General features: G+C 25.0%; 2 protein-coding genes and 1 long non-coding RNA gene across 4 annotated transcripts in view; 1 reads left to right on the forward strand and 2 right to left on the reverse strand.

The window, feature by feature from the left end:
* The window catches only part of LOC126905969 (uncharacterized), a 135,694-nt gene that overhangs the window by 68,150 nt on the left and 50,817 nt on the right, over positions 1-16,727 (reverse strand). The window lies entirely within an intron of this gene.
* On the reverse strand, positions 9,883-10,624 carry LOC126906006 (uncharacterized). The gene is made up of 3 exons (XR_007704151.1): positions 10,419-10,624; positions 10,231-10,349; positions 9,883-9,993 (listed from the first exon to the last, which is right to left on the reverse strand). It is a non-coding gene; the product is annotated as an uncharacterized LOC126906006 (long non-coding RNA).
* LOC126905985 (uncharacterized) lies at positions 11,805-14,740 on the forward strand. Of its 2 annotated transcripts, none has more exons than XM_050686204.1 (2): positions 11,805-12,783; positions 14,298-14,740. In XM_050686204.1, exon 1 carries the CDS (start codon positions 11,885-11,887, stop codon positions 12,683-12,685), a length of 801 nt encoding a protein of 266 aa, XP_050542161.1. In that variant the 5' UTR covers positions 11,805-11,884; the 3' UTR covers positions 12,686-12,783; positions 14,298-14,740. The 2 variants fall into 2 exon arrangements, with proteins under 2 accessions (XP_050542161.1, XP_050542162.1); XM_050686205.1 differs by lacking the exon at positions 14,298-14,740 and adding an exon at positions 13,499-13,737.

Genomic DNA, 16,727 nt, shown 5'->3' on the forward strand with positions numbered 1-16,727 from the left:
GGTTCAATGTAATTAATATTATTCCCGTGGAGTGTAATCGGTCGACCGAGACCGACGAGAAAGTTCAAAAAACTTAAGAGAGTGAATACGATTTGCATGGCGTTTTGTTCGGTTGGTATATCAGCATAATAATAAGTGTCATACCTTTCACATAAGAAGAAATAAGACGGGCGAACTGATGTTCTTCACGTCATATTAGACAGCGTAATGAAATGAAATGATTTCTGTAACTGTTTTATACGAACAAATATTAAATCATTAAATACGATCCAAGACGAATAACTTCTATTCTAAATCAGACACTATCTGTTTTAGAAACAAATTAGGCTTTTACATGTGTAATTACTTTTAGACGAGCAAGACATAATCTGCCTGGGAGGTATTTAAAATCATAGAACCGCTTAGACAGTTTCATTTTTCTTTACTTTTAGTCATTCAAATCAACTGAAGTAACTAACTTCTGCACATATTTAAACTTGTAAATAGAGTATAAATAGTTTACCGATTTCGATTCTTAGAACTCGATTAATTGATATTTTTTTTGTAATCAGTTTTATTTTACAAACGATAAAAGTAAGTATAAATATTTTAATATTATTTCGAATGAAAGCTTTACGAATAATTAAATTCTTAATCAATTAATCAATTTAATGCCATCAAATAAAGATTTATTAATACAGAGTAGCTATACAAATTTAAATTCGAAATTAATCGCTTCAGAAACCATAGAGAATTATATCAGATTTCTTTTTAATTGAAACGCCTTGTTATTTTATGTTACAGTTGTTCGGTTAATTTTTAATACCAAGTTCAAAAACAAAAAAAAAGGAGTCAATTCAATATATACGACGCATTTCTGCAGATATATTGACATTGTAATTTTTAAAAAATTATAATTACTGTTTTTGAAGAATCATCAGAAATTATTGAAAATCACAAGTGGAATTTTAAACATTAATTGCGTTTCGAAATTTTATGCAAATATTGTTATAAAAAAAATTTTTTCTGGATAAATCATCAATAATTTTTAAGGGAAATTTAGATGGTCATGCTTTATAAATTGCTAAGTATGGGAAATAACCTATAATCAGTTAAATAAAGATATTAATATATAATAATATTTATTTTTTCAATAAATACTACACGAAGCTAACATAGGATTGTATTTCAGTTATTACGACTAACTTGTAACACATGAATTGTATTACATATTTTTTTTACATTAATGTAGAACATTTAATATAATTCAAGATTTTATTTGTATGGACAACTACAATGGGAGAATGTCTCAGTGTTAAATGACTTTCGATCTGATTGCTAACTCTTGATCACGGTTCAACAATCTGTTGCAAATTACATGTTTATACTTAAAGTTTTTACACAGTTCTATATCAATTATTATTACATGTTTTGATGACACATACAGAGAAAATCAAAGACGACTTAAATTTACTTTGGAAATCGCACATATTAACTTTTAAGATTACCCTGAAGGAGAGGAAGTAGATTAGCATATTTGCATGCGATTGCAATATTTGAAATTATACAAAAAAAAACACTATTTCTGGCCTCAGATAAGCAGTGTCCTAAATTTTCTAAAATAACCACGGTTATTTTTGGTGTGGTGAGATTTTATGAAAATGACTATGATGTAACAAATAACAAAAAATATAATACAGCATTTAAAAACAAAATTATAAATAATATGTACTTTGAATTATTAAAACTGTCTACCATTTATTATTAAAGTTATAAATTTTCTCTCGATTGCAACATAAGTACTCTACGGATTAATCAGATAACTTTTTTAAAATAATGTTCTCTTGTATTTAAATGTAAATGTTTTTATTCTGACTTAATTTCTATTGATTACGCATTTATTTAAATAAAAATACTGTAGGATAAGATAACTAAACACTTAAATGCTAACTTTTAGAATTTTTAATTCACTTAAAATTTACATTTTGATTGATTTTTGTTTTTTTAGCTTAAATTTAAAGTATGAATTTAATTAGTGAACTCATTTTAACGAGGCAGAGTTAATTTTTTACAAGTATGTTAAAAGTAATATTAAATCCAAAAAAATAAAATAAAAATAGGATGTCAACTTTATTCACTTAATTAAATAATTCCACGGAAAGAGAAAAGAAATATCATAAAAATTTGTTAAGTATTGAATGCAATGTTATGTTAGATATTTTTGAAGAATTTAAATTTGAGTATAACAAAAATATATCTTTTAAGAGTTGAATTCACTCATTATTGACAAAGGTAAACCTGTGTCAATAATTGGTACAATAGTTGTACATAGAACTATATAAATTTGAAATATAAGTAAAAGTAATTAATAAAGATAGTTATTATTTATTAGAACTTTTAATAAAATATTAATACATTTATAAAAGCAATATTCATGTGTATATAACCGTTTTATTTGCCTTTAAAACGAAAACATACTAACACGGTTTGGCTATTGCAATAAAAAGATATGTTCATGATGTCACCACTGAATGTTTGACGTACTAAAATTATCAACTACTTGGAAGATTAATATTGATTATTTATCAAATTTTAAAGTTGAATTTTTTGTTTCTTTTAAAATATAGGAAAATATTTTATCTATAATTTTAACTTATTGGTGATTAATTGAAACAACCATGATAACCTTATTACGTGATAGCCTAAAGTTTTTTATACTGACCCTATAGTAAGTTAACGGTAAGAATTTCAAAGTAATATATCCCAATATATGTTAGGATAAAACTTTGAATATAGTTATTACTGTTTATAAAATAAATGAATTGAGAATGATGAACTTGAATTTTTAATTTCTATAGTACATTTTAGTAAAAGTAAAACTATTATCATAAGTGTTAATATATGATGACAGGTTATATTGTAATATATAAATCATGAATATATAAAGCTATAAAACTAAAAATACATCAAGTACAAGATATGAAACCTACAACAACTGATAGAAGAGCACTTTAATTCTAATTTTTTTATTCAGTTCTATTATTTAGGATAGATCTTATAAAAACTGTATAATATGTTTAAAATAAAAATATTCTTTCAGTTAGCTAAAACGTAACAATAAACGGGATAATCAAAGCAATTTTTCATTTTAAATATATCTATGTAATTACAGATGTACTAAATAAAGAATATAATGCTTGTATAAGTTAATGATTTATAATATTATTAATTAGATATAAAACAATATACAGGGTAATCGATTAAAGATAAGAAACTTATTTAATCAGAAATTACTGAAAATTTAAAGTTATTGTAAAGGAAAAAAATGTTCGAATCAAAAAAACAACAATAATATAAAGTGTATAATTTATTTTTTCATCCCTTCAGGGTTAAAAAACTTTAAAATTTAATTATTTTTAATACAATTTTTAGTTTAATGATATAATAGAAAAACTAAATTTCAAACAATTTTATTTTTATAATTTTTTTTTATCTGATAATTTGTTTATCTGTTAAAATTGTTGAAATCAAATGATTTTAGAACAATTTTCTATAATACAATATAATAATATTTTGATATTTAGTATATAGTGGTTATTATTTCTTAATGCTATCATGTAAAAAAGGTTTTATTGGCAATTCTTTTTATCATATATATCACTCATGATACCAAAAATAAATATCAATAATTATTTATAGCCCATAGAAAAAGATTATTGTTTCCTGCGATTTTATGAAAATCTTTAAACAATTTTATAATTTAATCGCTTGGATGGTAAATTATTCGGACATTGCACGTCATAATTTTTATTATTTATTTGTTGCACCCTTGTGTTCAAAGTTTTTGTGCCCTTACACGTCTTCAGTGTTTGGACTTTGACAATCCTGAATAACATCATTGCCATAGTCTATTTTCATCCGCAATTACGTGACATCATCTATACTCTAACTCGTGATACTCAAATGTTCGATACCATTACCACAAGATTTCTTACAATCAATCCACTCGCCACTATCAACAACTTAATTATTTCAGTTGAGTTTTGTATTATTTTTTAATGTTATTTAAAATATAAAATACATTTTTCTAAACCCATTTGTTTCCGAATTTTAATAAGCATTTGATTTTTTCTATCACATTTTTTTTGAGATTATTACTAATTAATAAAAAACAAGTATTTATACATATATAAAAAAAAAATTAAAAACAAAAATTTGTTTTCAAATAATTATTGATTTTGATTTTCAATATATTAAAAATAATTTGTGCAAAATGTCACTTTTAACCTATTTTTTTGGTCCTTATAAATTGATTTTTATGAAAGTTCATAATAAAATAAGGTTGAACATTACGATAATTTTTTTTCAGCTCAACTAAAAAAGCTAAAAATTATGAAAGCGGAATTTTCATTGCTGTGCCCTCAGTTTACTCATAAAATTTATTTCGAACTTTTCATGAGTAGGTTCAAAATAAATTTAAAACACAAATATGATGATTTTCAAAAATTTGGGTTAGGTATGGAGATGATAGTACACACAACATTTAAATTTTTTTAAGGCGCCGATTAAATCACATATGTACAGGAAGTAGAAGGAAAAGTGCCTTTTTTGAATTTATCAGTTAAAAGAGTAGAAGGGAAATAAGTTTTGAAATTTATCGGTAAAACACAAACACGTTCTGATACATTTCGAATAATTCAAACCACAGCTGGCAACACAAATTTGCAGCTTTTATAGTATGGTTTACAGATTAGTTAATATTTCGATGAATAAAATAGATTTTGATAAAGCTGGGGGTTATAAAATATAATGTGAAAGTTGTAATAAATGTTACATAGGACAAACAAAAAGAAATATAGGGGTCAGGTTAAAGGGAACTTAAGAAACATTAAAAATCAAGAAGTTGATAAATCTCTGGTGGTTGTACATTTATTGACACATAATCACTCCATCAAAACCATAAAACTAATTAAAAACGTAAATAATTACAAAGAACTTAATATAAGGGAGGCAATAGAAATATTTAAATATAAGAACAATTTAATTAATTAAGATCTTGGCCTACTGAAAAATTCATTATTAAACATGTGTAAATTGGCAAAATGTGATAATATTACTTACTGATAATGTCACTAGGTTATAAGGTCATTAGGGGTTAAAGGGTTTTATTTCGGTTAGGGTGTCAGTATGTATTTAACGTCGCTAATGGTAACATTGTTTCCAAAGTACGTATCCGCGATTGTTTATAGTAATTTTTTTGAGGCTTTTGGGTTCAGTATTTATTTTATTTATCAATTAATTAAAATTTTTTGAATTCTCCAAATTTTTCACAAAATCTTTTTGTTGTTTTTCTTTAAATTTGATGTCCGTTTTTACCATGAAGATAAGTCCAGAAGTCAAATTTATATCAAAATAAAGTATATTACATAAACTATAATTAAAGGTATATATAGAATTGTTAGTATTTCCGAAACATTTTCTAAATTTTTTAATAGTTTTTAATAAATGAGTATTTTATCCTTATGATCATCTTGTTTATATGTAAATAAAAAGAGAATTAGTATACAGTTGTATTGACAGTTTTCACAAAGGAAGTGGTTAACAGCTACTAACGGTTATCTGATTTTGTGTGACTTATAAGACTAAAAATAGTAGTGACACGGTAAATTTAGAGTTTGTTAGAAAACGTGCAATAGCGTAGGAAAAAATATGTGAAAAATGAAAATAAATTACAATTACTTTTATTTTTTAGATCATGTATTTATGCTAATTGAAATCGTTTACAGACTGATCGGTTTAACATAAACCTTTAAATTATTTGCTAAATAAATACTGAAAAAAAAGATTTTTAACATTTTTCAGTTACATATAATTTCTTATATCTTAAAGGGATGTTGACTTTATTTTTTTAAATTGTCACATACATATTTAATCAACTTAAAAAATAAAAAATTATTAATTAAGAAAATGACTGGTTGATAACAACTTTTGGATCAGTACTTTGGATGATATTTTCATTTTTATACCTTGATGAGCGAAGAGTACGGACAGGAAATGATTAATGAAATTATAGCAAAATCCACTCGTTACTTCTTCTTATTAATAGCTTCTGAATTACTAGTCCGAATATTGTTATCAACCAGTCATCTTCTTGATTAGATGATTTTCTATTTTATAAGTTGATTAAATATGTATGTTATCATTAAAAAATATAAAGATGACATCCCTATACTTAGGGATTACTACTTATTACTAAAATATAATTAATACCTAATCAAAAAATATATATAACTAAAAAAAAATCAAAATTTTTTTTCAATTTTGTATTTTTTGAGAGTAGTTGAATGATCTATGATAAACCAAACACCCTGTAAAATAAGCACACATGGTTATCAAATTTCATATTTAAAATTTTAATTTTATATAGAACTATATTTAACATTTTTAACTATATCTGAGCGGACCTATTAAATAAACTGATATTGAACACTTTTTTGTGCTTGTATTTTGAATTATTTTAGTTAGATTACTTTGTTATCATATTGTAATAAAATCAAACTCTAAATTGGGAAAATGCGTTTACATATTTTTATAATTTATTTGATAATATGCTTAGCTCAACCAATATTATCTTTGATTGAAGAACAGATGAAGATTTTGTTACAAAAACCAATTTGGAGAACTTTAATGACACGTTATCCCAATTCAATTATAATAGATATGAATAAAGAAATCAAAGTAAGTGAATTGGTTGGATTAGATTCTAACGTTAATATTGTCGACAAAAATAATGTAAATGATAAGTTGCGACAGTTTTATATTTTATTGAGCAGTTTATATGGTGAATGGATGTTTAATTTTCTTGAATTTTTGTATACTATCGAAGAACTACATGAAATCATTGGGTTTAGTTGGCAATTGAAAAATGACTTATTAAAACTTGTTGAATATTGTAAAAATATACTTTCAATGATGTGTAGTTCACTGTCATTAATTAGTGGACTGTATTGCTGCCCATTTGATTATTTATTATTAGATAACACCATTTGTGATTTAATTAATAAATTGAAATTAATTGAACAAGTCGATGACACTGAGTTTTACAACTATCTTAACAATATAAGATCAACTTTAAAAAATTTTTTATCAAAAAAAATTAGTGTAGTAGTCGATACAAGTAGATATAATGAATATGTATTTTCTATGGTAAATTATGTGATGTTATTAAAAGAAAAAAAGTTGTCAGAGGAAAATAGGATGAAATACTTTAAAAGGTTTCTAAAGGTGGGAAATGACGAATTTTTAGATATTTTTCAAAAAATTGGATTTAAATACAATGAAGTTAACAATCTTGCAACCTTGATACTTTGATAATTTTTTAAATGCCAAATTTAGTTACTTTGTTAAATGCTCAATTAAACTCAAGTATAACTATATATATTTTCCATTTATTAATATTTATTTATATTTATGAATAAACGATATTTTCATTTTTAACAACAATTTATTATTCGTTTATTAATAAAACATTTAAACCATTGATGTTTAGTATTCAAAGACATCTCTATTCGTTTCTGAAAGAAAAATAATTAAAGTGCTACGATTATTTAGATTACATAATTAATTTATATTGCATTTTTTGAGTTTAAATTATTTGAAAAGTTCGTATAAAAAATATTATTAAAATAATCATGTTTAAAATTATTTTGATTATTAAATTATAATTTTTAGAATAAACCAAATTTTATCAACTAAGGCTATTTAATTTTAAATATCTCCAACAAATTTAAGTTTTAATGAAAAAATGAAAAATATCTAAAATATAATATAATTCAATGTGATTTATTAAGTTAAATACCTCCCATATTTTCGTTAAATAATGATTTTTTCATATAAATATATAAAGATAAAGATTTAATTTATTTTTACAACTCATTTTAAATGTTGAGGTAATTAAAGAAAAAATGATTACTTATGGTAATTTTTTTATTAAATGAAGAATTGTCTATAAAATTTTAATTATTAATAATTAAATTACTAAAAAATAAAAAATTTTTACTGGTTTAATATAACAAAGAAATGGGGGAAGTATACTTAATAAATCACACTGTTAAATATATCATAGTGTGTTATAAAATAATTATATATCTATAAATTTATTTTCAATATATTAGTACAATCATTCAAAAACTCGTCAAGTAATGCTTAGAGAAGTGATTAAAAATTTAATCATTTAAATCTAAGCATTTTAAGTGAACATTTAGCTTTATTTAATAAAAATAAATGTTCATTTAAAAACATTTTTTTTTCTGTGTATACGAGAATATCTTTATAGTGAATACGCAATGTTAATATAATGATATTTCAAGTGTTTTTCGAAATGATAACATAGGTCTTCAATAATAACATTATAAAACTTTAAATAATACTTAGACAACTATTTCCTTCTTATTTTTCATCACCTTTATCGTAACGACTTGTGGTCGATCAATTAATATTATTAAATAAAATATTTTATTATTTATAAGGATGTAAAAAAGCAGTTTTTTAGTGAGTAATTGCAAAAAAAAAAAATTACAAGAATAGTTATGTTTATTATTAAGTTAATTACAAAAATTCTATTCCCTTTTCCTTACTTAATTTTAACAATGATAAGATAAATTAAATTGTACAATGATCGAATTGGACACTGAGGGTATACCGTTAATTTATATTGCATAAAGGTGTTTTAAACAAATATAAATCACTTCCGAACAGCGTTAGTTTTAGAAAAAGAAAATGACACCGTCATAACATGGAACCCACATGGGGTTAAAACAGTGTTGGAGAGTTATTTGTGGTTTGTACAGGTTTTGCTGGAATTAGAGTTTTTGACAAATCCTAAATTTATATCCCTCTTTGAGTGGACAATAAATTTGTAGAAGCCAATATTAACAAAATATTTATTTATATCTGAAATATACGAATTTTCAAACGTGGCAAGAGGAAATTACACTATCTGTTTGTTACGGTTGTAAGGTAGCTTACTAGCAAAGAGTCCCCGTGCTAGGATTTGACTAGCTGAGGACTTTAAATCTTTATTGGTAGTATGAGGTGACTCGGTATCTAATTCACGTGGAAATGATCTTTGTTTTTTACTAAACTGTCTGGGTATTGTTTGCAACTAAGGTACAAAGACTACTTTTAAAAAGTATAGGAAGAGGTTCAAAGTGGACATCATCATCGCGTTGCAATCTTTAGTAAGTGAAGTCTAAGAAAAGAAGTTATGAGTGGATCAAGATAATCATTCTGGTCACCATTACATTCAAATAAAAATTCGACGTAATCCAAAACATATTACGCAATGTATAAAAGTTCCAATGAGAGTTTGGGATTAATTAAATGGGGCGGACTTTTAGGCTTTTAGAGTAAAGAGTAGCTAGTTGGAGATCACAGGATAATAAGGAATTCATTGAACAAATTCTTGATCAACTAGCAATGGATTTTAAATGAAAAGTATCATTGGTGTGAGATTTTGCTCTATCCGTCAAGAAACATGCACACAATGGCAAATCCCCGGTGTACTGGTACACAAGTAAAATAACTGAGTTAAAAAAGGAATGCACCAAAACGCATAGAAATGTAAAGTGTGAGATTATGCAAACAGTGTTTGGTAAAGGTGTCGATAGCTTTGGGTGCTTGTTAGTTGATGACCGCTTAGTATCTTAAAAATAAACTTGGTGAGTGTGGCGTCATACAAGATGGTCATAAGGAAAATGAGAAGTACCTTTGGTCGAATGGACAACGATTTTACAAGAATATGACGACTAAGCTTTTTCCATATGACTCTGGAATCATCTTAAACGAGATACCTGCCCATAAGAGAATATGGTACAGTTGTTCGTGCAAGATGAAGTAAACAAAGCTTTTTATCATGTTAGTCTTAAGAAGAATGCTCCTGGGCTTGATTTCATAACCAATAAAATATTGGCAGCAGTTTTGTAATTGAAAAACAACTGGTAGAAGCCCTGAAAACTGAATAATGTGATTATTCTAATAAGCTAACCGTTATGCAATTCAGCAATTAAGTGATGTTGAAGAATAAGAAAGCCGAGTGGAGCAGACAGGATTCAAAATCCGGCATGAAAGAGTTTATAATTTTGTACAAGCTTACCGTCAGTTACCAGAGTTTTAAGGTTTTTTGAACCAAGCTCGCAAGAAAGAAAACTATATATGTTAATACCTCCTTATTATATTATTTTGTATATTTACCATGTGTGTTATAGATATTGTAGTTTTTTGTTTCATTATTACTAGTACAAATAAACGGTATTAGACAACTCGAGGAATTAATTCTTTACAACCAGTTACCCTCGAATAGTTTTAGAATGCTTTGTGAGAAGAAATCAAATAATTACTATACACGTATACTAATATATTATTATATATATTATAAATACTTAGAGAGCTTATTAATTGACAATATTCAAATATTTTGCTCATATAAAGAAAAAATTAGAGAAATTTAGCAAAACTTGATTGTTTTCATTTTAAATTAATTATCATTTTATTGTTCATTACATTTTTACGGATTATCAGTTTATTAGTACGCAAATTTTTATGAATATAGAAAGAAAAATAAAAACGCATTTTAATAATATTAACACATTATTAGTTTTACATAAAAACCAAAAGAATAATTTCTAGTTATAAGGTCTAGTTGATCTATAAATCATGTATTTACTTAAAAATTATTTTTAATTTTATTTACAATTAAATTTTAAATAGAAATATTCCTCATAAAAGTTGTTAAAACAATATATAGGTGAATAAAAATTTTGGAAACCTTCGATTCAATTAGAAATTAAATTTTGCCATTGTTGAGTTAAAATATATTTTTAATGTTCAAATGATTAATTAAATAAATTTCTTGCGATTAAGTTAAAATAGACTTCCATATTATAAAAATAAAAAATATATTATAATATTGTTAAAATTTCATGTTTCTATACTTGAGAATTGGACAACAATAATGTGCTATGTAATAAAAAATAAAATAAAATTGAGTTAGTCCTAGAAAAATATTCTAAGATTTCAATAATATAAAATACAGACTAAGTACTTAAAGAAGAAAATATAATATTTTATTTAAAATGAATCGAAAATAAGCAACAAAAATATATAAATAAATAAAGGGAAAATCAAAAAGAGCACGTTTTACATTTTTATAAATTTTAAAAATGACGAATTCATAAAAATAATTTTGTATGTATCTAGCACACGTTATTAATTTAAAAACCTTATACGAAGTGATTGTTTTAGAATGATTCTATTGTATCGCGTTGGCGTCACATGGTCATTTTGAAAAATTTTAAAAAGCGAGAAATGGGTGTAGTTAGAAACACGTTGCATACTCATCACGATAATAATTAAAAATTATATAAACTCAGAAAGCAATATTGTAAAACTGATTATGAACTAGTCAATTTTTTTATAACCCATTTCACATTTATAGAAAAAATATAATTAAAGGTTCCTACTAACTTTTAAAAGTTATCATTAAAATATACCCTTAAAGATAAGTTTTTTTTTTAACAAACTTGGAATTTACTATGATTCATAAAATAAATCAAATTATAATCTACAATTTTTATGAAAATATTAATATTTAACAAAAAATTTGGAGGGTAGTGTTATTAATACATCATACTGTATACGATTTATTTTTCAAATAGTTTATTGTCATCGTGTTTAAACAGTTTTATTTTTCGTCATATCTTACTAATAACATATATTTATTTAAAATATAGTAAACTAATATATTAAATTATTTCGATAGATTCATAAATGGCTGCTTTAAATCGTGTAGAAGTAATTTTTTTAGTTTAAGATTTTATTATTATATTACAATTAATTCATTTTGAGAATGTATTTACTATATTTCACAATATTCGTGACATTGTGTTTAACTGAGCCAATATTAGATTTACATAATGAATGTATGGATATATTGCTAAAAAAACCTTTTTGGAATAATTTAGTGTCAGAATTTCCAAATGTAGCTATAAAAGATGGAACCAAAGAAATTACATTAAGAGAATTGTTTGGGCCAAGTTTAAAGAATAAAATTGTTGACGAAATAAACGTAAACGAGAAAATGCCACAATTCTATAAATTGTTGAGTATTTTTTATTGTGACTTTTTGTATAATTTTCTTGAATTTCTAAAAATTTACAAAGAAAAGCATTCAAAACTTAAGTTAAAATGGAATTGTGAAAATGATTTGGTACTTCTCATTGAATACTATGACAACATATATTCAATGATATTTAATTCACTAGTTTTAATAAAAAGCTGGTACAGTGATGACGCTAGTAATATTTCTATTAATACTGAAGAACCATTAAACATTTTTAAGCGGAAACTAATTGAAATTAACAAAACCAAAAGAATTACCTACGAGGATCTGATTAATTTAATGGAAATTTTGGAACAATTTTTAATCAATAATTCAAATGTAATGACAAGTATAAAAATAAAAGCAAATGATTCATCATCTGCAGAAAGTTTCATTATCCTAGTATTAAGCTCAAATTTAAATCTGGAAAACAGAAGTTTGTATTTAAAGAAGTATTTAAAGGTTATAAACGAAGAATTTTTAAAGTTTTTTAATGACATTGGATTTGCATTTGATAATAACACACGTGGCGTTAGCTTGATACAATGATATAAAATACAAAGCTGAATATACATATGTGCCTCAACCCAAATTCACTTTATTCATGTGGAAAAATATAATAATTTATTCATACAATATTTATTGGGGTAATTTTTGTATATTAGAAAAAATATATAAATGATAATTATATATAAGTCAATCTTATTAAATTAATTGCATTACCACCATTTTTTTGTTAAGCAACGATTTTTCCATAAAAATGTTTAAATTCAAAATGAATTAATTTTTATAAGCCATAGTAAGTTAATTGTAAAAAACATATTCCTAAGGGTAGAATTTAGGGGTAACTCTCAAAAGTCAAATGGGGACCTACTATTAATTTTTTACTATTAAATGGAGAATGGGTTAAACAAATTTTTTACTGATCGGTGACTAGATTTGTGTAATTGATTTTTGAGGTATTAACAGTTGATATAAATAGAAAAGGTGAGGAATGGGGTAGTTTTTAGCAGTGCTTTTTTTATATCATATCATGGAATTCTCTTACGTTGCGCAACTTGCTCACCAATATTTAAAATTTATAAAAACTGATAGAATATTGGTTATCGATCTGTCAACATTTAATTTAGCCCATTCTCCATTTAATAATAAATAATTAATAATAATTTCTTATTTAATTTTAGAAAGTTACCCCTTTAATGTACTTCGGATGCACATGACGTTATCAACCTATATGCAAGCGTATTGGGATCTCAATAATAAATCCACAATGCCCTAATGGTAATATTTGTCTCTACAACTCCTTGGTTCGAGGGTTCTACTAATCTCTCATCATACCTCTTTTTCTTACATTATTTCCAGGAACTTTAGATGACCGACAGTAGCAAAACTGCATGCACATTTTTTTCATCACAAAAACTACAAATTCTAATTTTGAAATACAAAAATTTTATAGACAATTAAATGATTCTAATAAAATATATGTAAAATATACCTATCGATTATTCATAATAATAAATTAAAATAACATAGTTGTAAATGATGTATAATAGAGTGTTATTGAACTATTAATGAAAATAAAATTTATGCTATAAAACTTACATTTTAAATTATTCTAATTAAATTTCTTAGTTATTACTTTTCTATTATAAAATTTATAATAATAATACTAGCATTACTATTATTAAAAATATTTGCACTAAATATAATAGATCTTTAACAAATAAATATTTATTTTTATCAATAAATTATCAGTTTTTATCATTAAAACAATAATAATAATATTAACTTCATATAATTACAAATTACAAATAATATAATAATAATAAATAAATATTATATAATGAGAGAAATAAAAAAACCATTGTTTTAATAACATTTTAAAAATAAAAACTACCCATTTTTCAATTATTTACATAATTTAAAAGATAATATCCGTGATAAAAATAACAAAAAATTAGTCATTTATTCATAAACTTTCATTTTATACTATTCAAGAATTTTTTCACTAATTATTTATATATCTTAATTATGTTTTGAAATTTTCTTCAATAGTTAATTTTTATACATTTTGAAAGCATATTTTAGATTATTTCACTTTAATAAGAAAAATATGATTTTATTTTTTTCAAATTTCAGAATAGCAACTTTTTTTTTTCAGAAAATTTGTTTGGGCCGATAACAAATTTAAGATAAGTATTTATTGAGTTACAAGCATTTCAATACATAGAGTGTGTATGTAGATCGGACGAAGTGCATATGTACTAGAATTAGCTGTCACCCAAAAAAATGTTCATTTAAGCAATTTTTAAATATATTATAGACTTTTTTATTTCTCGAGGAAATTTACCATGGTAAAAATTACTTCTAGGATCGCTCCTGTTCATATGCTCCTTTTATACTCACGGATGCAGACATTTCGGATGATAATTTGTTTTCATTTTAGCCAAGACGTGCTCAGAATATTTTATGGCAAGTTATAGAAAACAGTATTCAATAACAATATTATTATTCCTTTTAAATTATATCTTTTTACATAAATTGTTCACACATAAATTTATTTTCTATTAAAGATTTCGACACATACTCTTCTTCTGAATCCATCCTTGATTTTAACTGTAATATAATCAATAAAAACACAATATTTCATAAAGAAAATTTAGTAGTCCAAACTTGTTGCTGTAATTTAATTTAACAATTTTAAACTGTTAACTTCAGGTCAGACGTCCACTAACTTCGTATGAATATTTTTACTAAAATCATTTAATTTTAGATTATTTTGTTCAGCTTAGTCTTATTGCGATTCACTCTTAACAAAATTTTGCAGCATTACCTCTTTGGTAGAGCATGTGCCGCTTTAGTATGAATAGTTCTTAAGCACGTTTTAATTTTCATGCGTTTTGAAATATTGCAACTATCTCTTTCATTCACTAGACACATTTTTTTTTTGGTCTATCTTAACGCAAACACCGTACGAGTTGTGTGTTATGAGATCGTATCGATAGTCGATCGTGCTGGGCTCGCAATAAATCAATATTACATGGTTATTTAAATGAATACAACTACATTATAGACTTATAAACATTATGTACCCTACATTAGTAATTTAACTGGGCGGCCACAATCATGTAAATGAATAGTAATTTTTTTTTTATAATTAATAGGTACATGACCACCCTGATTCAGAATATCATACCATGCAAATATTTTTATCTATTGAGAGTTAATGAAAATTGTATTATTTACTTAATCTAAGTGGTAGCCCTAAATTCTTCAAAAAATCTTCCTTTGGTTATTGATTTTATATACTAATAAATATATTCATAACTGCTAACACTGAATACATAAGCTAATTTAGTCGTCAACTAGAGCCTATAAGCTATCATTAAATCATTTGTCTTGAGCCACGTGTAAGCTAACGTAGAAAACAAATATCAAACGATAATGCGGTTGCGTGTTACTCCGACAAACTTGAGAACAAAAAAAAATTGAGGACAATGTAAATAACCTCACGACCTGCGTATACATTGCATATCATTTGTAAATTATTCTTTAACACTAAGCTAGAGATCAAACGATTGTACAGTTCCAAAAATTGAACGCAACAATATTTCAAAATGACGTCGACTAAGTAGGTACTTTGACGTCATCCGTCCACAAATATTTCAAAGACAGTTATCACGTTACTTTAGTGTGTATTTTATTTTTTAAATATCTTGTTTTTTTCGCGTATAATTAAAATTCGTTAAAATATAATAGGCAAATACTGTTTAACTTTATTTTCGTTTTATACTCAAGGTTATTTGACTTCAAACATAACAACCAAAAGAGAACTTTTGCTGTGACGTTCCATCGTGTCTTGATTTTATTTTTAAACTCTCAGTTTCCTACGTCTGCACGGGGAATTTTTAATTGGTTTGATAAAAAACAATACCGAAAAGAGTAAAAATTGAATATTTTTTATGACATAATATTAATATTTTAGGATAAAAATTTTTTCAGTTACTGTTACGAAAATTTGCCCGATTTATGTTATTTTTCTATGACAGATTCATAAAAGAGTTTGCCAATTCATCATTACACATCAGAACTGCTTACTTATATTATTCACATGAAATTGGTTATAACGTATCCGTGATTCGTCCATAATTTGATATTTTATTTTTAACTCAACTTGGCCTCTTACAAGATAACCAAACCGCTGGCATGTCTTGTTTGTAGCGTGTCCTTTACTAGGCCATAAATCACAAGTCGGGACTATAAACGCATCTCTTAATCTAATTGAGAAAATGTCCGTATGTCAATTATTATATTTGCCAAGCAAAACAATAATAATGGGCGGAATATTAAGAGTCAGAAAGTTCAAAGCACTTAATGGAAATCAAACGGACCGATGACGATAGGTTCGTATTATGAATAATATGAAGTCCTTAATGGTTATACCTGAATCTGTTGAACTAGTGTATCATGTTAAAGATGATACACTAAACAAAACAATGCGCTCCTGTGCTCCAGAGGACAGAGAAAATTCTTGTTAATATTAACTTGAATTCAAAGCAACTGTTGCATGTAAACGAGCATTACAATAATT

Source organism: Daktulosphaira vitifoliae, unplaced genomic scaffold (genome assembly GCF_025091365.1).
Source record: "Daktulosphaira vitifoliae isolate Bord-2020 unplaced genomic scaffold, ASM2509136v1 Scaffold_4, whole genome shotgun sequence".
Classification (NCBI taxonomy): domain Eukaryota; kingdom Metazoa; phylum Arthropoda; class Insecta; order Hemiptera; family Phylloxeridae; genus Daktulosphaira; species Daktulosphaira vitifoliae.

What these genes read in the sequence shown, in the direction of transcription:
- LOC126905985 (XM_050686204.1), top strand. Translation starts at nt 11,885, where the DNA reads ATGTATTTACTATATTTCACAATATTCGTGACATTGTGTTTAACTGAG.